We start from the raw sequence: 25,774 nt of genomic DNA, 5'->3' as shown, positions 1-25,774 counted from the left end.
ATAGGGATAATCAGTTCAGCACAGTAAAGAAATGTCCTACCCAAAATGCCGATAGCACCCACTGAGAAATTCTAATTACACATGTGCTCTGTCATCAGCATGACTTATCAAACATGAATGTTATCATGATACAAGTATAAAAAATCATGTACATAAAGACTATGCCCAACACTGATGTGTCTGTTCCCTCCCCCACCCCATCTCTAACCACCCTTCTCCCCACATGTGCTTATGCATTACTGTCCTTCCATTGGAACATTGTTGAATAGAGGTAAAGGTTCATGTTCTTCATAAAGCTGAATTTACTTTCAAAGGTTTATCTGAATTTTGAACAGAACATTCTTCTAAACAAACAAGTGAGATATGTGTTATCACTCACTAGAAATGATACTTGCTACTTTCAGAACTAGCAGAATCATAGAATCCTAGAGTTGAAAGGAATCTTAAAGCCATCTAGTCCAATCCCCCTAAATTTAAACATACGGCATCTAAGTCTTGATAGATCATGTGCCTTGCCCAGATCTACATGGCAAGGTAGTAGCACAATCAAAACTAGACCCCCAGGTCTCTTGATTCCCCATCTACCAATCATCAACTTCTTTTCTAATCTATAATTTTTCTGGAAACCACAGTCAATAGACACTTCTAAAAGTGGCAAGAATAAACTCCTATAAAATTCTGAGGGGGCAAAAGCTCAAAAATCCAAACCCTGAACCTTAAGACTTAGGGACTCATCTTTGTTAGGGAAGGAAGTGAACAAAACTACTTGAGAAGACCATGTCAAAAAAATAAATTAAATACACCCTCTAAAAGGTGTGTTTTTATTTTAAATTTTTTTAATTTAAAAATGTTGTCTTTACCTTGTGTCTGGTTAGAAATTAATGACTGAAGAGCAAGGGCAGCTTCAACCTTGACAGGCATCTCCTTATCTTCAATCAGGCTCTTCTTTGCTAGATCAACTGCATTTCTTAGGTTGAGCTCATTATGAAATTTCAAAGAACTGAATGCATGGAGTACCCAACAGGACTGTGTTATAAGAAAAAAGTTAGTAGGAAACTATTAGGATTATGGCGTTATGTAATAATGTCACACATATAAGAACTTCTTACTAAGTAAAATATCATTAATTCTACCAAGTGCTATTTGTTTATTTATTTGTTTTTGGAGAGAAGCATATTAGCCTTAGTTGCTAACTTCTGGATTTCCCAGACTTCTTATAATAAAGGCAGTTTTATTACTTCTAAATTACCTTTATGCAATATCATTATTCACAGGAAAAAGAAAACAGAGCCAAATTTAAGTGTCTCTGAAAATAGAAATCCTGTCAATGCTTTTAATAAATATTATGATTCAAAACTTATTTATTATTTATATGCAAAAAGCACTATGAACCAACCAATGCTGATATTCATTTACTGGTCTTCACAACAAATGAATGAAATATTATGTTCCCTTACACTAACTGGCTTAACAAACTTGATTTTTTCACTCACACAAGACATGAAGAAATTTAACTTTGCATAAATTACCGAAGTTTAAACTATTAGACCACAGAATCATATTATTTTTTTAAATTCTCTATGTGCATAAAACACAACTGACAGTAATTCATTTGAATGACTAAAGACTTAACAAGAGTTAATTCACAGAGTCTGCAGAAATAACAACCTACTTATAAAAATACTTGTGTGCCCTCCACATCGCTAATCTACATTCACACAAATATTTCCCTAGTGACTATTATCTTCTGTTTATAAAATGCTTTAGAGTGTACAAGGCATTTTAACATATATTGGTTATAGCAAGACATTTTGTTGGGTTGATACAGTTATAAAAATAAGTACTAGGCTCTTAAATTGAAGTTCTATTTTTATTTCTCCATAAAATATATTATTTCTATAAATAATATACACTTAGAACACAAATAAATTTACATGGATTATTATTTTCTCCATTTTATTAAGGCATACCTAACTATTATACTGGAAATCATAATCAAGTTTTTAGCCAAAATATAATTTCCATGCTGTTTTGGACACTAATCAGCTTATGAATTTACATTGTACCATTGCTGTAACATCATCCCTCTCACTGAATGTTTTGCATATGCAGCAAGTGAGGCTAGGGGAAAAAAGAGCTGGAATTAAATTCCTTTATTCACTATTTTGCTCTTTATTCAGCTTATGTGACCATAAAAGACATTCGAATTGCCTTCATTTCGCCTCAATATGTGGTAAAAGGTCAACTTATTCAAAAATATTTAGTTCAATAATTAACTTACAAATGAAGATTTCGAGATACTATAATGGAAATATGGAAAACTTACTCTGGCTCGAAGGTATCCCAGGTTAGACAATAATAATGGAAATACGTGATTCTGCAACAATAATTCCATTTGGTCCTTGAATAAACTCTTCTGTTAGGAGACAGAAATTAAGTTTAACTTACCAATGTCTTTTTCATATGTAAAAATCACTTCCTAATAAAATACATTTGTTATGACTTACACTTAATATACTTCTATTTACAATTTTGTAAAATCATTTTACCTACATATTGCATGTTTTAAAACAAGACAGAAATAGTACTTTAGATATAATTTGATATTGAGTGATCTTTCTAGAAATAACACTAAAGTCATTTTGTATCATTTTTTTTATACAGCAACATTTTCATATTGAAAAAGTGATGAATAAAAAGTCATTTTTTTTAGAGCTACCATATGACCCAGCAATCCCACTACTGGGCATATACCCTGAGAAAACCATAATTCAAAAAGAGACATGTACCAAAATGTTCATAGCAGCCCTATTTACAATAGCCAGGACATGGAAGCAACCTAAGTGTCCATCATCGGATGAATGAATAAAGAAGATGTGGCACATATATACAATGGAATATTAGTCGGCCATAAAGAGAAACGAAATTGAGTTATTTGTAGTGAGGTGGATGGACTAGATTCTGTCATACAGAGTGAAGTAAGTCAGAAAGAGAAAAACAAATACCACATGCTAACACATATATATGGAATCTAAAAAAAAAAAAAAATAGTTCTGAAGAATCTAGGTCCAGGACAGGAATAAAGACGCAGATGTAGAGAATGGACTTGAGGACACAGGGAGGGGGAAGGGTAAGCTGAGACAAAGTGAGAGAGCGGCATGGACATATTTACACTACCAAATGTAAAATAGATAGCTAGCAGGAAGCAGCTGTATAGCACAGGGAGATCAGCTCAGTGGCTCTGTGACCTCCTAGAGGAGTGGGATAGGGAGGGTGGGAGGGAGATGCAAGAGGGAGGGGATATGGAGATATATGTATACATATTGCTGATTCACTTTGTTATACAGCAGAAACTAACACAACATTGTAAAGCAATTATACTTTAATAAAGATGTTAAAAAATAAATAAATAATGGAACTATGGAAAAAAGTCATTTTTTTAATTAAGGAAAGAAAAATATTTAGTCAATTCAATTATGCAGAAAGTCACCAGTTTTAAATTATCCATAACTTTCATATTCTCTCATTTGCCTCTGCTACACAGTGTTATTAAGTAAATTAAATTTGAGTAGCTTAACCTTCAATAAAATATCAGCTAGGGAACCAATCACATGCAGGGCTCCATCTTTCTTCCTAGGGTCAAAGTTCGGGTCTGTTAGGATTTGATAACAGAATGCCATCATTTTTGGCAACACCTAAAGAAACAGAAGAAACCATTTTAGTCTATATGAACTTTTACTGCCTTACTATTGTATTAAATATGATATACAAATTTTCAAACATAAAGCCATTTTATTGTGTGCTATCAAGCAATTATAAGAAAACAAAATATTCCTTTTCCCTTACAAGGACAGAAAAATATTTTTAAAGTAACAGATTATAGCTACTAACATAATTTTTCAAATACTAGGGGCATTCATTAGAGTGTCAAATGAACACAGGCCACCTTTCAGTTTTGTATTTAGAAAGAATAACTATATACCTCTTTTCTTTTCTTTGCAGCAGTATATAAGAGAGTCTGGGCTGCTGTGGTGGGAGAAGCATAATCTTCGAAAATATCTAAGATTTTAAAAGTTTAAACCATGTTAGCAAAAATACAACTACTTATTATAGATTTTAAACCTTATTGACCACTATTCCAAAACCAAGAAATAAAACAGTCAACATATAACACTGGTTTACAGCATAAAAAAGCTAAAGATATATCATCACTGCTCTCATGCACAATATTTATCAAATATTTATTTTAAATGTTTTTAAAATATTTAAATAGTTATTAAATATTTAAATTAAATGTTATTTATTAAATATTTAAATTTTATTTGATATTTATTAAAATAAACATCAAATGTTTATTAAAATACTTAAATAGTTATTTAAAAGGTTGCCCTTTTAAATAATCTTATTAAAACAAACAATACATATTAGGTATATCTGTTTCACTGAGGACAGGAAAAATGCTTTACCTCTATCAAAAAACAATGAAAATTTATTTAGTGCTTACTATGTGCCAGGCACTGTTCTAAGCTCTGGGGATACAAATATCAAACAAAAAAGCTTCTCATGGAGCTTACGTAGTAAGAGAAAGAAACAAACTGATAATACAGATATAGACACTCATACACACACAAGATATTATAGCTGAAAACACTCCATCTCAGAGAGGTTAAGTAATTTGCCCACAGTCACACAGTGAGTAAGCAACCAGGCCAGCATTCACATCCAGGCTGTCTTAACATCAAAGCCTGAGCTCCTTCAGTTTTTACCAAATCTAAAAATACCATTATTAATATCAGTCAGTACACTTAGACAAGAGTATTTTGTTAATATAAATAACTGCACATGACAAAAATATAAAAAGAAAACTAATAACGTAATTATTCTCCCCAGTAGTTATCTAAAAGTAAAATACACAAATTAAGCAATACCCACTGCATTCTACAGAAGGAAATGATTAAGGAAAAAAGGCACTTTAGCTAGTCTTGAATTATCCATATTCTCTTTTAATCAATAAAATGTAAATTCTATCAATCAACACACACAGCTCTTAACTATTATATTTTCTAAAAACTGAGATACTTTCTTATTTGATATGAAGAATAAGTAAAATAATGATAGCCCTCTGAAAGTTAAACAAATACACTGCACATTATAAAAACAGGTATCATAGAAAAGCTAGACACTAAAAAAATGCCTTAAAAAAGACAGAAGAAAGACCAGTTAATCATTCTGCTCTGTCAAAGCAAACTAGGAAAACAAAAGCATTAGGAAGGGGAATTAATAAATCATGCATATGTACAATGATTTTCAAATAGAAGTGATAGAATGGAAGGATAAAGCAGTGGTAAATATTGTTTCTCATTCACTTGCTTTTCCTGTACTTTGTCTCCAAAGGAAAGAGGCACTTCCTCACTTACTGAATCAAAGAATCTAAACACAAAGCACTGTGAAAACAACATAGCCCAATAATCTAGCATCTATATTAGTAGGCTTAACTCAAGTAACTAGAGACATATGGCCCAACGAGGGGAAAGCACTGTGGTCACAGTACCTTCAGCATGCCTTGGGCAGTGCGAGTCTTATCAATTATTTGTTTCAACATTCTCTGAAGGCAGACCAGGGCCAAGAACTTGCAGAGGAATGTAGGGGTGTAGAAGGGATGGAGAATGCAAACTAAAGCAAGTGAGATAAAGTCCCTGCCCTCAGAGAGCTTCATCACTGTGGGAGGAACAGAGGTACACAAGTAACATCTTCCTAGGCTAAGTGCCTGAGTACTCCAGGAAGTGCTTAATTCAAACTGGTGACAAAAGGGAATGAACTTAGGCAACCTACACAATTCAACAGCTTCCTGGATGATCCAAGGCTAAAAGGACTCACAGAGAAATGGGCCACACAGTGGGGTCATCAGAAGTAATCTCATTCCCCTGTGGAATACTCAGCCCCTAGGTTAAGGATGCAAACTAAATTGGGGTGCTCCTAAAATATGCAGAAATGCAAAGGACCTCCCAGACTGAGAACAACCCAATCTACAAATAGGTATCCCAAAGGCACAGAAAGGAATGGGTCCCTGCAGCATCACAACAGAAAGAGTTATACACAGATGGCTCCATGACTGCTTCAGCACCATGACAGGGATGGACAAATAAAGCAGCTTTTCATCTCAAGTCCATCGGTTCAACAGAACATCAAACTCACGAGTTTCAGAGTTTATCGTGAAAAGCAGAACTCTGGGAATTTAACAAAGTAGTAAAATCTGCTTAAAAGTATACATTTAGTTCTATTACTTTACGGAGCCAGGAACTGAGGAGGACCAAAATCATCGCCATTACCAAATTTCATCCTTATATACTCATATGGATCTTCCTGCCACAGCTCTTCATCTTCATCTTTATAACACATCACAGAAAAAATCACATCTTCAGAGATATTCTAACAAGAGAAAAAAACAAAACAACAAATGGGTATAGACTATTCACATTTGGGGAACACCAATAATGAAAGCCTTCATGAAGTTAGTTTTCCAAACTGTTATATTAATCTTTCTGTTAAGTTTGCATTGGCTAAAGTGAAAGCAGGAAAGCAAAAGCCTTGGGGGTAAGGGGTAGAGGCGGGGGCAGAAGAAGTTAAACATAAGCTTGTTTTTAAACAACAACTGATTAAAGGTACAGAGAACGAGGTGAATGCTCTTCTTTGAGGCAAGAGCGGGGATAATAAAATTTTACTATCAATATTAAACATACTTAAACATACCTTGATTCATTAAGGAAGAGAAATAAATATCAAACCAAGTTTATATTTACTATTATATTACTTATTGTGAACATTTTTACATTTCCATTTTGATCCTAAATGTCAATATTTCAACAACATTAACATTTTCTTCTTTTTTCATTTTCAACAACTTAATTTCCTACCCTACAAGTGCAGGCTTCAGTGGGGGGAAAAAATCACATCTAACAGCCTCTATGTTCACTGCCGCTAATGCTCTACCAAGCCCTTCCGTGCTCTAACAATTACATATGTAAAGAACAAAATTATCTCCTATCACTTCTTCCAAATTAAGTAATTCTAAGAGAAAAAAATTCAGCCTAATAATCAGAGTTTTCTTACTCTTACATTACAGCCATGTAAAAATAAGGCCAAAGGCATCAAGTAGAAAAAAATGCTATCACAGTTCACCCTTACTTTACAGGCACACAGTAAATAAAATGAAATCTGTATCTTTATTAATTGCAAAGAACCAATCACTATTTGATCAAGGGAATTAGGCAAACATTATTAAAATGTCCACAGAAAACAATGCAAAAGATCTAATATCTGTAAGACCTATAATAAGATAACACTAAACAAATTCTATCCTAGACACCAAAGTAAAAGAATTGCTTTACTTTTTAGATACCATCTTAGAGATTACAGAATTTAAGAATTCATAGACTGAGAGGAAAAAATTCCATTCCTAACATCTTTGAATTACCCAAAATTATCTGTATGTAAATATTAATTTATTAATGGTCCATAATTTTTCATTCTGATTTATTCTTTAATAACAATGCTGATTCTACCTTTAAGTACACAATTGATATAAAACCGAAAACTTTAACTTCTTTTATAGAATTTAACAATCCAAAAAGAGAAATAAAAACCTTGTTCGCTCATAGCTACAAAAGAAAATGGTCAGGTATCAGGCGGCATTTCCTGCAAAATAACACTACCTTAGTAGAGCCCTGGGGACTGTTTTCAAAATGTTATCATACAAAATACCTCATTTGATCTTAGCAACCTTTAGGTAAAAAAGGTAGAAAAATATTATCTGACCTAACAGAGGAGAAACAGAGGCTAAATAAGATTCCAAGCTAGATTAACTAAATCCAAGTCTTCCAATTCATACAGCTTGAAAACTTCACTCTTCTCAAATACTTAAATTTCCAGGTCCTTCATATCAGATATAAGACTGCATTCATTTGAAATTATTAATGGAAACAAAAACATATTAAATACAAAATATGGGATTAGTTAACACTTACCCTGTCCAGAAAATATAACCAGAGAATGATTTCCAAGAGCCGCTCCCTGACACTAACCTGTATGTGCGGCTTCATCTGCTTCCAGGTTACAGAATGAACAACGCCTTGGTTGAGATAGTTGAATGCTTGCTGAAGAACACGGGGAGCTACATACTCTTTCTGCCTATACTGGTCTAAAATTTTTAGTAGTACCTACAGGAAAATAAGAAGAGAAAACATAGGAAAACATAAACAATTTTGAAGTTAACAGGATGGGCATTTTAGGCATGACATAAAACCAACGCAGAGGTCATAGAGATAAAAATTAACAGATTTTTAGAGAAGTAAATATTTTGTGAGAAAGCACACGAGCTGTTTTAATTCTTAGATAGGTCCTTGTGATATTGAACTGAAGGGTGTCTCACTGTGATTTTCAGCCATTTATCCTGCTTCTAACCTGTGGAACTACTCAAAAGAAGTCTATACACTATTCCACATACTAGCTCTTCAAATAAATTAAGACTCCTGTCAAATAATAACAGACTTGACTAAGTGAACACTGAAAACATCCATATAGCAAGAGACACCATAAACATATTTTAATATTTGACAAAGGTGCATTTCAACTGGAAGAGAAACAGTAAGTTACAAAAAACAGTATTGGAACAGCTGACTAGCCCTCTGAAAAAAATTAAGGTGGCTCCCTAACTAAACTTCACACCTAAATAAATTCCAGATAGGGAAATATTTCAACAGCAACAAAAAATGAAACCACAGAGTAACTAAAAAAGAGTGTGGAAATTTTTTATTTTATAATCTCAGACCACGGAAAGTCTTTGTAGAAATACCACAAAACTGAGAAGTTATTTTTTTAAATATTGATTTTTTAAAAAAGATTGTTTCTAAGGAAAGAACCATGCCCAAAGCAGCTGTGAGGACCCAAGGACACGCAGTCAGAGGCTGCACTACAACACGGTCCAAGTCTTCCAATTCCTGATCTCCAGAGCCCTTCACTACAGCAAGCTTATCACTGAACTGCTGAATAAATAAAAGGGGTTCTTTTAAAACATGTACAGAATTTATAAATTCAGAACATGAATTCAGTTCAAGTTATATAAAGTTCAGGTTTATAAAATTTGTCAGAAGTCCTACTATCACCTAGAAACTCCTTCTGCAATGCGGGCTAAAAATGGATGCTACTAAACACAGTTCTTCCTAATACAGTTGCTGTTCACACAAAGTGGAGGTGGTCGCAGATGAGACACAATAGTAAAGAAGAGAACAGTTTTTGATTAAAAAAAAAAAACTTTTAAAAATATCAGGAATATATACCTTAAATGACCAAGGTTCTAACAGTTTATGACATGGATGCCACAGCATGAAATTTAAATGTGTGTGTACATACATGTTTATGTGACACTGGAAAACCTCTACTGAACACACTAGAAGAGGGCATCAACTTTAGGATGCTTAACAGCATCCATGGGGTTTAACAGCCATGGAAAGACAGAGACAGCAGAAGACAGAGCTAAACAGCTCCCTGATTATCCTAGTATCCAAAATGAATGGCTGAATATATAATTTTATTCATCACTCACCAATTTTCCCTACAGACTTTCTCATGGGCCAACAAAATAATCTGTGAGAAAATTATAGCCATAGCTTTCCTGAATTGTTGCAAGGTAATTTTTAGAAATGATAATCCATAAAACGATACTAGTCAAAATGATAATCCATAAAAGGAAGTATTCTATCTAAGACTTGAACTTTCTATCACTGACAGTAAAGAAGACTAATCTGCATAGATTTATAAAAATCTAGAAACACCCTTTGTATCATGAAAGCCTTTTACTATGTCTGATTAATCTTTGCTTCCTTAATATAGCCCTGACACAGCCAATGCTCAATCATTACTGAATTTCATTTGTTGAAATAGAAAAATTTCATGATTCAAATGGCAATACAGGTAGTCTTCACACCCATCTATCCTTTGTAGTTTGTAAATATTAATATCAACTTGGATTATTTCTCAAGAACTCCTAGTTTTCACTGTACAAAATGGTTCCCAAACTTCCACAAAAATGTGTGAGTTCTCAGCTGAAAGTCTTAACTTCTGAGCTCAACTCCTCTTGAAATAGATCAATTCCTATTACCTAAATCTTCTGATATAAAAGCTTAGAACAAAGAGGTGGGGCTCCAACAAATAGAGGGTAAGAAACTCATGTGAGGTCAGGAAGTTAACTGAAGAACCTGATCTAATACTGGCGACTGCTACACAAGTATCCATCAACAGACTTGAAAGGTTTCAGTCCAGCATCTAGGAGTCTAGAAGGGACATTCTTGCAGTAGCTACCCTAGGACATTTGGTTCTAAAACTGCACTGTATTAGATTCCCAGAGCTGCCATTTCATCCCCTATAAATACGTATTAATTAACATGTTTGTAAACTACTTTTAAATGGATAGAAGTGACTTAACTACTTTCAGTAGTAACCATCCTTCTATTTAAAAAATGTAAGTTTATTACCTGCTGAATTCCCACTGCATACGTTTTCAAAAAGAATTCAGAAAATTCGAAGTATTCTTTTGTGACATTTCCTGGGCTTCCATATCTTAAAATACAAAGAGAAAATGTTTAAATACTGCAAACTTTAGAAACAAAGCACGCTCACCAGTTTAAATACTTGTTGAAAGATGTACTCTATTGGGACAGAAAACTAACGTTTTACCTTTTTTCACAAGCCCCAAAATGAAATTATGATAAGCTGTACTTAGACTCCAGGCCATACTTAAAATTTCAGACAGAAATATCATTTCTCGATCCTTTTTACAAAGAATAGAAAGGTCCAGAGAAGACTGTTCACCTCACTATGATCTCAAAGCCAATGATCACAGTTAAGCCTGCTTTAAAACAAAGCAGAGGGTGACTTTTTGCCCTCTGTTGCTCTAAAGAAAAATAATCATAAACTGTAGAGCATAAAGGGACCTATTCAATTTTATTATATCCAATACCGAGATACTAACCATAGATTGTAAATCTAATAACCAGAATTACCGTTCAAAGAGACGAGCTACAATGTGTAATGCCCACTTCTTACACTTCCACCAGACTAATTCTGGTCTATCATCCTCATCAATCTGCAGAGTCTCCTAGGAGGACAAAAACACCCAGATAAAATTCCCACATAATGAAAAGGTTTGTGTGAATAACAAAGGCAGAATAAATATTGATACAAATTAAGTAATATTAAATGTGAATTCAGACTGCCAAACAAATGCAAATTCTTACTTTATAGATTGCTAGGTAGGAATTAAACAAGCAAAGCAAATTTCAACCAACCAGTGCTGTTGTTTTTATCTTCTATCTTTAAAAGGCCCAAATAAGTAGAAAACAAAACACAAAATACCATATCCCTCAAGGAAACTCTCTTGAGATGCCAGAAAAGTTCTTGATCTGGGTGATAGTAACACAAGTGTATGTTTGTCAGAATTCACTGAACTGTTCACTGAGCTCTGTGTATTTATGTGTATAAACTAAACCTCAACATAATTTGTCCCAAGATACGGGCAAAGGAAGGAATACTGCACATTTGGAGACAAGCTCAAAATTTTAAATATTTGATGTATTTTAATTTAGTTTATTTGATTATTTGAGTTAATTTGATAGATGAAATATAGTATCACTGTTACTACAGATAAAAATGAGACACCGTCTTTCACCTATCAAACCGGCAAACTTAGAATTTAACAAAACAGACACTCTCAGTCACTGCTTATTAAAGTATAAGCCAGTGCACTGTTTCTGGAAAGCCGTTTACAAGGTCTGTCAAAGTCTTGCACAGGGAATTATAGCCATTACTTTCTAATAACTTTTAATGGAGTATAACCTATAAAAATACTGAATCACTACGCTGTACTCCTGAAACATATAATATTGTATATCAACTATACTTCAATTAATTGATTAACTAATTAATTAATTAAAGATCTGTCAAAGCCTTAAACACTGCTAAGAGGTTATCCAAACAAAATAATCATGTATGTGCATAAAAATTTAACTACATCCTTATAGTTAAAACACTAAAAAACTAAAACAACCTAAATATCTAGCAAATGAAGCATTCAACAAAAATGACACAATGTAAAAAACTTCATAATCATACAAAATATTTACAATAGATTTTAAGTGAAAAATGAACTTCAAAACAGTACCTATCTATACCATTTTTACAAATAAAATATGATTGCTCCTCCTGACAAATTTTATTAATGCTTCTTTTTCTGTATACCCTTTTAAATTACTTTTTAATAAGATTTTTTCAGCATACCCTTTTTAATCACTTCTTCCTATAAAGATTCTGTAATATTTTTTGTAGAAAGAAAAAAAATATGGTTGTATATAAATGCAGAGAAAAAAAGACAAGAGGAATAAATACCAAGTTTTAAAGATAGTTATCATTTTTAGTAGAATTAAATAGTTATTATTTTATTAATTTTGTTTATCTGAACTTTCTAAAAATGAGTATGTATCATTAATTACTTTTATTACAGTAGTAATTTTTTTTTTCTAAATAGCAGGCTGGTATAAAAAATCAATCTATCACAAATAACCCAAACCCAAGTTTTCCCTATTCTTCTTACGAACAGAAGCCCTTTCTTACAGGTGGAACAGTCCTGTCAATAATAGTTCGGAAGATCTCCATCCACGCTGTCATGGTTTGGTTATTCACCAGCTGAAGAGGCAATGCATACTGAAAACAAAGGACAACAACATCAGACAATAATTCCTCCCCTCTAAAAAATCAGCAATTTATCTATATTGAAAGGTTGAAATATATGAAATGGTTAACACCTGACCATGAAATTAGTAATTTCAGGTGGTTCAACCTAAAATTAACTTAAAACAGCTCTATAAACATATGTATGTAAATTAAATTTTTTTAATCTAGAAAATATACATGCCATGAATTATTTCTCTAGGCTTTTTTTTTTTTTTTGCCGCACTGTGCAGCACAAGGGGTCTTAGTTCCCTGACCAGGGACCGAACCTGTGCCCACTGCATTCAGAGCATGGAGCCTTAACCACTGGACTGCCATGGAAGTCCCTAAGCTACACTTTTAAGTAAAAAATAATAATAATACAGTAAGGCATCATTTGTTCAACATGAGATTCTAGATAAGTGATTTTTTACCATTTACCCCTTTGTGTGTCAAACTTTTCATTTTTCCAGCTTTATTGAGATATAATTGATATATAATACTATGTATGTTTAAGGTATACAACAGGACAATTTGATACCCATATACATTATGAAATTACTATCACAATAAGGTTAGTCAATACCTCCATTACCTCATAAAATTATCTTTTTATTTTTGAAGTATAATTCATTTAAAATATTATATTAGTTTCGGGTATATGAGTGATTCAGTATTTTTATAGACTATACTCCATTTAAAGTTATTACAAAATAATGGCTATATTTCCCTGTGCTGTACAATACATCCTTGTTACTTATTTATTTTATACATAGTAGTTAGTGTCTCCTAATCCCATACCCCTATCTCAACCCTCCCCACCTCCCCACCTCCCTCTCCTCACTGTTAACCATTAGTTTGTTGTCTATAACTGTAAATCTGTTTCTGTTTTGTTATATACATTCGTTTTATTTTTTTAGACTGCACATATAAGTGATAAGAGTATTTGTCTTTCTTTGACTTATTTCACTAAGTCCACCCACATTGTTGCAAATGGCAGAATTTCATTCTTTTTATGGTTGAGTAATATTCCATTGTGTATATGTAGATACACACACCACCTCTTTATCTATTCATCTATTGATGGACACTTAGGTTGCTCCCATATTTTGTCTACTGTAAATAATACTGCTATGAACATTGGGGTGCATGTATCTTTTCAAATTAGTGTTTTCATTTTTTTCCAGATATATACCCAGCAGTAGAATTGCTGGATCATGTGGTGGTTCTGTTTTTAGTTTTTTCAGGAACCTCCATACTGCTTTCCATAATGGCTGTACCAATTTACATTCCCACCAACATGTACGAGGATTCCCTTTTCTCCACATCCTTGCCAACATTTGTTATTTGTAGACTTTTTGATGATAGCTATTCTGACCAGTGGTTTTGATTTGCATTTCTCTGATAATTAGTGATGTTCAGCATCTTTTCATGTGCCTGTTGGCCACCTGTATGTCTTCTTTGGATAAATGTCTATTCAGGTCTCCTGCCTATTTTTTAATTCGGTTGTTTTTTTGATATTGAGTTGTATGAGCTGTTTATAATATTTTGGATATTAACCCCTTATTGGTCATATCCTTTGCAAATATTTTCTCCCATTTAGTAGGTTGTCTTTTTTGTTTTGTCAATGATTTCCTCTGCTGTGAAAAAGCTTTTAAGTTTAATTAGGTCCCACTTTATTTCTGCTTTTATTTCCTTGCCTTAGGAGACAGATCAAAAAAAATTGCTATGATTTATGTCTAAGAGTTTTCTCCCTATTTTCTCTTCTAGGAGTTTTATGGTTTCCAAATCTTAATCCATTTTCAGTTTATTTTTGTATATGGTGTGAGGAAATGTTCTAATCTCATTCATTTACATGTAGCTGTCCAGTTTTCCCACCACCACTTACTGAAGAGACTGTCTTTTCTCCATTGTATATTCTTGCCTCCTTTGTCATGGATTAATTGACCATAGGTGTGTGGGTGTATTTCTGAGCTCTCTGTTCCGTTCCATTGATCTATATGCTTGTTTTTGTGCCAGTACCATGCTGTTTTGATTACTGTGTCTCTGTAGTATAGTCTGAAGTCAGGGAGCATTATATCTCCAGGTTTGTTCTTTTTTCTCAAGATTGCTTTGGCAAATCAGGGTCTTTTGTAAATTATTTGTTCTAGTTCTATGAAAAATGTCATCAGTATTTTGATAGAGATTGCATTAAATCTATAGATTGCTTTAGGTAATATGGACATTTTTACAATATTAATTATTCCAATCCAAGAACACACAATATCTTTCCATTTCTTTGTATTGTTTTTAAATTCCTTCGTCAATGTTTTATAGTTTTCAGAGTATAGGTTTTTTACCTCCTTGGTTAAGTTTATTCCTAGGTATTTTACTCTTTTTGATGCAATTGTAAATAGGGGTGTTTCCTTAATTTCTCCTCCCATAATTGTATTTTTTTGTGGTGGAAACTCATTTTAATGACTTTAATGAAAATCTTTACGTCATGAAACATTCAAGAAACATTTTTTCAATTACTTTCCTCTACACTGTGGCATGAAATCACAGTCCACTGTATTACTGTGTGCAACCCCACCCCTACTACACCTTGAGCTACAGGAGACGAGGCATAGCACCTCTGCATCCATGGAGTCGAAAACCTACTACACACTAAGGACATAATGTTAAGTAAAGCTCACAGTCTAGTTGGGCGGGGGGTGGGGGAACACATTTAAACAAGGAATTACAATATGGTATGATAAATAATACAGATAAAAGCAGTATAATGTTGATAAGGGCACCCATGAGGACCACCTAATGCAGCCTGCTACTATCAGAGACAACTTCCTGGAAGAAGTCATATGCAAGCCAAGACCTGGAGGAGCACAAGTTGACCAGGGCATAAAGGGGAAGGAGAATGCTCCAGGCAGAAACACGGTGCCTTAAAGGCTCAGAAGTGACAGAGGACATGATCTGCTCATGAAGCTGAAAGAATTTCCATATGGCTGGAGTGCAAAGAACAAAGCTAAAGCTAAGTATGGTATAAGATGAGGCAAGAGATGAAGGGTTTTATAGGCCATGGGAAAAAGTTAACACTTTGTTCTAAATGCAGTGGGGAGTCAGTTGGCTTTACGATGGGGAACATAGGAGGAGCAGGCTAAAGGCTGGGGGAAAGTAACAATGAGTTCACTTCTGGACAAACAAGTTCTGAAATATGTATGGAATATTCAACAGCCCTGTACACAATATTTAATAAATGCTTAGACAAAATCAATTTCATTGTATCATACTTTTTAAAACATAACTTTTTCTGCCTCATCCCAAACTGTCAGACAATCACTTTTTACTTACATAAACACTGTAACTGTGCCTCCTAAAGCCTTCTAAATATTTGCTTCCAGGATTTCCCACTAAAGAATATTACTGTATTAGCATATAATAGATTACTAAAATGGTTTAAAATGATGAGGGTTTTTTTCTGGTTTTTTAGGTTTTTAGCACATACATGTTGAGAAAAAAAAAATTTAGATTTTTGTTCTCTTAGCAAACCAAGTAGAAGCAGAGGCTTTAAGAAAACTATTTCATCAGGCTCTGTCTCACTTACTGATTCCTGGCTATGCTTCTCCCAATGGGGAAAGGGAAGTCTGGCTCCAAATAAATGGGATATTACTATATCTAATGGCAAAACATCTCACTGAATAAAAAGTATTTGCCACAAAGTGATTCTCCTGAGGAAGATTTCTGAACAGAAAAACAAAAACAATAGCACCATACATCTTCCTACCTTATTACTTTTAAAAAAAGAAAAAAGAGGGTGAAGGAATATGTTTTCCTAGTAGTCTAGTTTCTTCTCTTTTCTCAGATGTGCCTCCTTTCCCCTTCTCTCTCCCCCAAAAAAGGCTAAGCTGAAAAAAAAAAAGGAAAATCTGCCTTGGACTGTCTCTATTAAAAGTTTAAAAGATGAGGCTAAAAATATAAATCTTTATTCAAGTGAAATATTCTAGAACAGTACGAAAATACTTAAGTCAGATAGAAGCCAAGAACAAAACCAAACTATCTTGGCTCTCTAGCCTGATGAAACTACCCTCTTGCCGTGACTAATTTAACTAGAAAGCATGAAATAAAGCCTTAATCCATTCAACATCAAACGGTTTAAACTGACAACAATTATTCTTTCTCCACCCAGATCGAAATAACTTACCCAAGTCTTCTGAGGATTAAATTTTAAATATTTTTATATTTAAAACATTCCATATTCATGTTCTTTATAGTTTTCAGGTAAGAAAAAGGAAGTATTTTAAATGAAGGTAAATGAGGCACTCAATCTTGTTTGTTAGCTTTAAATGGGTCAAATGCAAAGAAACTAGCATCAATATGATTTCCCAATTAAAAAAAGGAACTCTCTTCTTTTCCTTCCTCTTCTCCTATAATCATAACTAATCTACAGGCAGAATGCTATGGACAGATTAGTCAAATTATCGGGTTTCAGGGAAGTTAACTACCTTGTTTCTTCCACACCCAGACTTCAGACACTGGGGGCAAAAGACATATGGACACTGAATCTCAGCTCTGCCACTCATATAACCTTGGACAATTAAGTTGACCTCTCAAAGTCTGTTCTCTCATAAGGATTTTTTTAAAGAAATACATGTGAGAATATACAATATGTAATTTTTAACAATAACTGACACTTACTGAGCACTTTCTATGTATCAGGCAGTCATACAAGGCACCATATTTGTCTTCTGCTATAGAAACTTACCTGCACAAGTGCATAAAAGATTTTCAGGATCTGCTTCTGTATTAATACAGAATAATGTGAGGAATCAGGAAGGAGCTGCATGATTTGTTGCTGAATACGAGGCAGAAATATTTGCATTGCTGCTATAAGAGGTTCTCTTTCCTCTGCTTTCTTATATCTACATGAGCAAAGACAAAAAGAGAGAACAATAATTTCTCCCCCTACAAAAGAGCTATAAACAATGAATGAAAAATAATATTTTTAAACTATATAAAGCTAAAACAATAACATTCCAAACACTAGCTTACATTTTCTGTTTGGTTTGCTAGAATAAACTTGAAAGGAACTTTGAAAGAGCATATCCCTGTTTTAGGCAGAATAGCTAAAATCTTTCTAGAAAGAGTTAGACTAGTTCAAAAAAATCCAAGACAGTTTTGCAACTTTCCTACATGAATTTTTCTAGTACTTAAATTAATTTTCACATACCACAGTTCTTGCTATAAAATACAAGTTGATAAACAGTTCAAACAGACATTCCTATTATATAACAAATAATGTGGTGGAAAAAACATTTCTCCATCTACCACCCTCCTTTGAGAAGTTAAAACAGTTTACAAATTTAGGTGCCCTTAGATCACTTTAACAGGTATAAATCTAAAATATCCTCTAAAAATCATTTTAGAAGGAAGACTACAGGACTTTGCATGCAGGAGCAGCAATCCCCTTAGAAGCTAGAAAGCAATGCTATTAAATGTGACACTAGTCCCACACCTCCCAAGCGACTTTTATAGAAAAGAAAGTCACTAGCAAAGAAACTTGAACATTTTCTACCTTGCATCCAAAAAGGTAAATGTTTGGTTTACTTAATGATGTGCTTACTTAAATACAAATGTTAAGGTACCTCCATCAAAATTTCCAAGGAAAACTGTTAATAAATGGTCCTCTGAAACTAACAAATAAGTTTGAGAAGCACTAACTTAGAGATTAGTACATTAGCAGATTAAAGATTCTTTGAAAAACTGTAGTAAACAAACATGTTTAACTGTGTTTAATCCAACATTTCCCAAACTAACCTGATTCTGCAGAACACCCATAGCAGACCCCTCTATGCAATGTAATTCTTTCTAAGTAACAGGAGGCTGGTATCTTCAGCCAATAGAAATCAACTTACTCATATGTCTTCACCAGTTGATACAGACATAATAAACTGCCAAGCCAGCTTCCACTGCTCTGTGATTGCAAGTAATAGTCTATCTTGTCGACTACCGCTGGCCAGTGACCAGGGAAATCGTATTTAATGATGGCACGGAGACACATTGTTAACTGGACTCTATAAAGTGGGGGAAAAAAGTCCAAAATCTAAGTAGTTATAAATATCAGGCTTCAAAGACCTCTAATATTGTACATAAAAACACTCTGATTCCTATTTACCTACATTATATAGATACTTATCTGCGGTGGAGGGAAAAAGAGCAGTCCTATAAAGAAAAACCTATAAAGTCCTATAAAGAATTTAAAAATAAATACAGGGACTTCCCTGGTGGTCCAGTGGTTAAGACTTCGCCTTCCAATGCAGGGGGTGTGGGTTTGATCCCTGGTCGGGGAGCTAAGATCCCACATGCCCTGTGGCCAAAAAACCAAAACGTAAAACAGAGGCAATATTGTAACAAATTCAATAAAGACTTTAAAAATGGTCCACACCAAAAAATAAAAATAAAAAATTAATTCATAAAAAATTTTCCAAAAGAAAGACAATGAATCTACCCCAGCTCTGTAAAATTTCCCAGCTTGTTATATTTTGTATTTTGGTTATCATATCCTAAGGGGGAAACAAAACCAGAAAAGTATTTTATCATTTCAACTGGACAAACTTAGCCTAAAAATGGTCAAAGTAGGTAAAATGGAGGCCTACATAACAGAGGGAAACATCTCTGTGAGCCAAAGCCTGGAACCATTCATCATCAGTTCCCAGTCACACAGTATTTTGCACCTATCACAGCTTCCTGAGATCCTAATTTTTGTATGAAGTAACAAGCATTAGCTGGCAATTCCTGAAGAGGGATGCTAAGAACTATTTCCAAAGAAATAAAGAAAAAAGCAACAGGAAAGACATAAAAAAAAAGAAGAAATCTCTTTAATGAAACCACAAAGTGAAGCTATGAAGGATGTGATCTCATAACACTTAGGTCAGTAATCATTTCCTCAATTGGATACAACTGTAATTGGGATTGAAAAGAGAGTGAGGGGAAAAAAATTTCTCTTCTACCAACTATTAGTATGTCCTTACATGGTCACTTGCAAATGGATGGAGAGTGAATCTAGCTAAATTAGGATTCCATAGTGCCAAGAAAAACATATGTGTTCAGTTCAACAGCCAATAACTTGATTTCACTGAAATGAAACAAACAAATAATGCCTTTTCCTTGCAAAGGATCTTTTCCACATCTAATTGCAAAAGATCCTTTGCAATACTCTTAAATAAACTTTGAGAATATTTCTTTAAGAGTAGTTACAGTTAAGTCTTCAGGACATAAAAGTAGCAAAGCCACAAAGAACTGTCTCATAATAAAGATAAAGATAACCTCTTGTGCCACCAGCAGCTGTGCCTAAACAACAAATAAGTCATATTTGTATTCAATAAAACTGAAACTTTTCATTTTTTAAATTTCATCTTCAGGTTGACCCTCTTAATCCTTTCTCAATTCCAAGCCAAGCAAAGGATGTTTATGAACAGCCATCCTTTCATATATTAAAGTGTAGAAGCATTGCTTGCAAGATTCAGAGAGATTTGAAAATGTAAAGATTTTGACAAGAAATGGACACATGATGGTACCACAGGGAAGCCAGTGCCAGATGGCATTTGGGCAACCAATGAGAATGATGATTTTCTTTCATCAATACCCCTATTTTCTCTTCTTACCCAAACAACTGCACAAAGAGGTGTTCAATGTTTGTCCACCTTCCTCACTGTTATCCTCACACTTTCTTCCCTTTCTTCTGCTTATGCCGATGTACATTATACACTCAGGGATAGGTTACATCTAATCTCTTGAAGTTAAATAATTTCATTTCCCTACCTCAATTTCATCTATTTCCCTCCCACATTTTCAAAAGAAACCTAATCACTTGCTCATGGTGAAAAGAATTTGTTTCTTCTGTTTTAAGATTGCAAATTTTTTTTGACCTACACCTCTGCTATCCACTAAGGGCAGGTACCAGCTACATGCACACACTGTAATTTAATCAAAATTAAATTAAAAATTCAGTTCCTCAGTTACACTAGCCACATTTCAAGTACTCAGTTGGCTTCTATGCCACATGGCTAAATATGAGACAGTGTGGATATAAAAGATTTCCATCACTGCAGAAAGTTCTATTGGACAATGCTGCTTTATAGCATCTAATCTAAATTTGAAAAACCAGAGACAATTCTTCTAGTTTATATTTTCTCTATCCTGTCTTCTTCAAAGGAAAAGAAGCTCAGTTCACAAAAATGAACAAAAAGATAGGTAAAGTGTTACAAAAACTGGTAGGTTAAAACCCCCAGAAGTCAATTTCCCTGTATCAGGGAAAAGAAAAGCAGATAGTAAAAAGTCAAGAGCTCGTAACTAAGAACATAGGTTATTCACATAGCAAGGATCTATACAACAATTTTAGTTAGATTTTTGCTTCCACTCTTCTTGTGGCAACTTATAGAAACTAATTTTTTTTCCAAAATATTTTGAGGCAAAGAATTACAAATTCAAAAACAAATTACTAAAACTGTATTCTTTGAGTGCCCATCTTCATTACTTTATCTCTTTTAAAAAACAAACTTGAGGCTGACAATTAAATCCAACCTCCCCCATTCATATATTTTGGGCTTCCTACTAAGCATACAGAAACAGTATAATGTACCTCACTAAATCTGGAGACCGAATTATTCCTTCCACAATATTATCACGTATTTGCTGGCGATCGTTTTCATGAATGTTAAATGGAAATATTGCTTCTCCTGGTGGAGGTTCTCGGTCTGGCCAGTACTGGGTCACCATGTTCTTCAAGTAAATGGCAGCTAAGTCAGAGAAAAAAAAATGCTAAAGTAGCAGTATCAGAAAGATGGCTTTCATTCAGCTTTACAGAGCATGAAAGGCTAAACCCTTCAATGCTAAACATGATACCCAGCAAAAATGGAAAATCTTACAGTTATAAATAGCCAAGTGGGGAAGGGAAAATGGATAAGGATTTAAAGTTTCTCTTTAGCTAGTAAAGCAAGTCTAAGCAGAAAACATCTCATTAAATCAAGCTTCCAGAGTTTACATGACAGAAAAATGATCCAGGAACTCAAGTATGCGTCCTTAAACTAAACCCAAGATGGTCTAAATGAAACTCTACTAAATGTACTTTGAGACCGTAAGAGTCATACTGTTCATAATGCCTAATACTGAACTGACAACACATGAAATTCTACAGTCCTTCACGGAGATTGCTATTTTTGTTTTTTTTTCACTGGCTATTATCCCGCACTACCATTTTGAAATACCTATAGTATTGGTAATTTTTATCTAACCCTTTTGAAATATTTGCCACTTGTAAATATAACAATAAAGAAAAGGACATCAGCTTTCAAATATTTTTGGAAAATCTCAGGAAATTTCTTACCTGTTTATTTCTATCAAAACACATAATCAGTGATTCTGTTCCTATTCTTTTTAATCATCATCAACATTTAACAAAAGACTTCTAAAAGAAGCTAACATACTACTACAGAATTTTGATAGGGGATGTGAAGTTTTCTAACCATCCCAGCTGAGCACTGAATGTAAATACTTACTTATGGTGTCATATTCTTACATATACATAATATATATGAATAAAGAAAGGTGACCTGCAAAGCATTATAACTTTCTTCCCTTAAGTTTTTCCTCTCCCTCTCCCCTCTACCCAATCCTCCCTTCATCTCAATTTTAACATAAACTAAATTGGCTTGTAAAAGCATTATACCACAGAGAATAAACCAACATGTTCTATGTTGGCTATAATACAACAGAAACCCAATGAAATTATAAACCTGACATCCTACAAGCTCCTCTTTCATTAGTTTTGATTCAACATAGGTCTGAAAAAAACAATTTCACCTAGGATTTCCATTTTTTAGGATAAAAACAAAAATTATTTGAGAGAGTGAAAGGGAGGGAGGGAGGGAGGGAGGGAGGGAGGGAGGGAGAGGGAGAAAATGTGTCTGTATGTGAGAGAGTTTGGGTTTTTGTCTTTTTTTAATTCAGACCACACAGGCTCTGGACTAAGTACCATCGTTTATCCCAGTATATTTATTTTTTAATATTACAGTCATCAGCAATAAAAATACATAAACTGTTGAAAAAAATGAATAAATGGTCTAAGAATATGGTCCAACCTGTCAGCAGTTCAGACTGATTTCATGAGATTAATCTTTGCAAAAAGAAAAATCAAAAAATCAATATATTATACACACCATTTTAATCCCTATGGAACTAATCTTGAAAATAAAAAACAACTTTCAGACACCAAAGATACAGACATGGTAAAATCATGGACTTACTCATAATTCAGTCATTAAAGGCTATTAATTTTATAACTAAAAAATATTTTTATTATGGGACACCACAAGAGATGGCCTATATAAAAGGCACACTGACAAATTTGTATATGTTGGAATAAATCTGCAATTAGTTAAAATAAAATTGAACTTAATGAATAATTTGAAAAGAGAATATTAATTACTCTCATGGACAATCATGGATTACTAAAGATAATGAAGGAAAAATACCAAAAATAACTGAAACTGTATCAATAATCTAAAAATCTCCCTTTAATCATTTAATTCAAGTATCTAACATTTGCCAGAGCTAAGAAAATACAAACATCTTAATTCATTCATAAAGAAATTAAGTATTAAAATTTGCTTTTCTGCAGAATCCACTTACAATTTCAAGCATCTTAAGTTTGAAATTAGTTTTAAAACATACACAAGCTTCTCCCCTTCTCAAACACAATGAATCATCACATACGCTCTATCCTCTGGACCCAGAGCCACCACTACACAGATCAACTGGGTTCCATAACCTCAAAGGGGAAAGGATGCCATTAAACTCTGTGAAGCAGAATGCTGTGCTTTTTTGAGTTGATGTTTTTAAGCTTTTCCATTTTTCATAGTAATTTGGTAGCCCCTCTCTCCTTCTCTCCCTTGTTATTACTTTAATCTGTTAAAGGCTAGGAAATAAGGTAACAAAGTGTATATATTATATCTAAAACAAGATTAAATAGATTCTGAGTATCCTACAAATAAGACACATTAGTTTTTAACAAAAGAGCTTCTTGAAGTGCTTCTGGACTGATCAGAGCCAACTTTCTGTTTATTTCTAGGTTTTGTATTCTGGAACACTGAGGTTAACCTTAATAATGCTATTAAGCTTACCAATCAAAAGGAAGACAGTGGAGCAAACATCCAAATTTATTTTGTTTGGCTTGCCAATATCAAAATATTACATTTATTTCCTATTTCTTCACAGTAAGGTAATAAAGGACATTCACTAATGAGCTTGCTTGATAATAGCAAGAATATTTTAGAATTCCCCACAAACAAAATAATCAAAAACTGAATATTTTGCAGAACTAAGTATTTCCACTTAATATTAGCATAATTTTTTATACAGGCTGATATTTTTAAATCAAAGATCATATCATTCTTCTTTAAATGTCATGCTAAAATGATAAATTATCTGTCTGGGTGTCACCATCAGATTCTTGGAGCATTTGTATTTTAATAATAGATTAAATAGAACAGAAAATTTATAAATGGCACTTAAATTTAGGTGATAATGTAGAAGTCTACACAGTATATTTCAGACTGTCTAATAAAATGGATGCTCTAAAGTAGAAAGTTGTCCTAATAAATTAGGACATGATCAACCACCAAGACAAACCCTGTCATGTGGCTAACAGATTTGAAATCTACATAACTATGAAGAAAAAATTGCCTTTAAATGCTATTTACATTTTATATCAAAACTTAATTACCTAAGTTATTAAGATTTAAAGTTGTATACAGTTGGTGAGGACATGGGGAACCCAGCATTCTAATGCACTGTTGATAGAAAAAGCAAGTAAATGCAACTTGGTGATAAGATTCAAAATTCTAAATGTTAATATTGTTAATATCATTGACCTAGCACTTGCATTTGTTAAGATATATTCTGTGAAACTATCCACATGAGCATCCAAAGATATGTGTCCAAGGATGTTCATTTCAGCACTGCCTCTATCAAAAACCACAAAAAGGGACAATAAAGGAAATCTCCACTAATATCAGATTGCTTAAATAAACTATGGCAGTTCTAATTCAAAAAAATATTGAATAACTGTTACAAAGAATGAAGTATATGTACATGTACTGACATGGAATGATGCCCCAAGGGTATAAGGTTAAATGAAAAAAAAGGAAATTATAAAATAGCATGTGTAATACAAACAGATTTTTGTTACTTTTTAATAAAACCAACCTATCTACAGAAAAAAAAGAATAGAGAACCATGCACCAAAGTTGACGGTAGGTATCTTTGGGGGTGGGATTAAGAGGAATCTAATAATATGAACTGTATTTTTGTAATGTTTATATGTCATATAAAGAAGACATATTAATTTAATAAATTGCTTTAAGATCTTTAAAAATACTGTTTCTACAAAGCTTTATGGGAAATTCACAATGGCCCTATAAACACTTAGGTTATTAAAGTAGGTTCCACTTAGCAAAATGTGGTTTCAAAACAGCCCTATTTTATAAAACAAAGATTAAATTGAGAATTGTGGTTTCAAAAAACTTACATAGAAGTCTTATAAACCTTATTAAAGTAAAAAAATAATTCCACCGTGAATGTTTTTCCATAGTTTTTCTTAACCACAAATGGATCATTTAGAAAATCATATTTTTCCAAAACTTAATGATTCCCTACTTTTTTATTCTGTTATGTTCAACTAAAACTAAATACTTTTATCAGCATGTACAGTATAATCCCATTTCTATATTGTTCATCTATCCCTCTACCTGAACACATGCAAAGACTAACGTTCACCCAATGTTAATGACGGTCATTTCTGAGTGATGAATGTCAGGTAATTTTTTTCTACATTTTTGTTTCTATTTTTCTATATTGCCCAAATTATTTATTAGTACATATCACTTACATAATTCTTTAAGTCTCTTCAATTACATATTTTTAAATTAGCTATTATCATTTTACCCCTTTTATCATGAAATTATTCTCTTTCCAGAACTCATTA

General features: G+C 33.3%; 1 protein-coding gene across 2 annotated transcripts in view; it reads right to left on the bottom strand.

The window, feature by feature from the left end:
- The window catches only part of IPO8 (importin 8), a 68,276-nt gene that overhangs the window by 36,029 nt on the left and 6,473 nt on the right, over window positions 1-25,774 (bottom strand). For both annotated transcript variants that reach the window (XM_082636927.1, XM_082636928.1), the window contains exons 3-14: window positions 21,374-21,530; window positions 18,648-18,806; window positions 17,498-17,654; window positions 12,664-12,753; window positions 11,058-11,152; window positions 10,530-10,614; window positions 8,082-8,216; window positions 6,330-6,429; window positions 3,983-4,059; window positions 3,579-3,695; window positions 2,327-2,416; window positions 861-1,026 (exon numbers count right to left, since the gene is read on the bottom strand). In XM_082636927.1, the coding sequence (XP_082493053.1) occupies window positions 861-1,026; window positions 2,327-2,416; window positions 3,579-3,695; window positions 3,983-4,059; window positions 6,330-6,429; window positions 8,082-8,216; window positions 10,530-10,614; window positions 11,058-11,152; window positions 12,664-12,753; window positions 17,498-17,654; window positions 18,648-18,806; window positions 21,374-21,530 (1,428 nt within the window). The remainder of the gene's footprint in view (window positions 1-860; window positions 1,027-2,326; window positions 2,417-3,578; window positions 3,696-3,982; window positions 4,060-6,329; window positions 6,430-8,081; window positions 8,217-10,529; window positions 10,615-11,057; window positions 11,153-12,663; window positions 12,754-17,497; window positions 17,655-18,647; window positions 18,807-21,373; window positions 21,531-25,774) is intronic.

This window comes from Mesoplodon mirus, assembly GCF_964341445.2.
Source record: "Mesoplodon mirus genome assembly, chromosome: 11".
NCBI classification, from domain to species: Eukaryota; Metazoa; Chordata; class Mammalia; order Artiodactyla; family Ziphiidae; genus Mesoplodon; species Mesoplodon mirus.
Note: the sequence above shows the minus strand (reverse complement) of the source record. Positions and strands in the feature narration are given on the sequence as shown.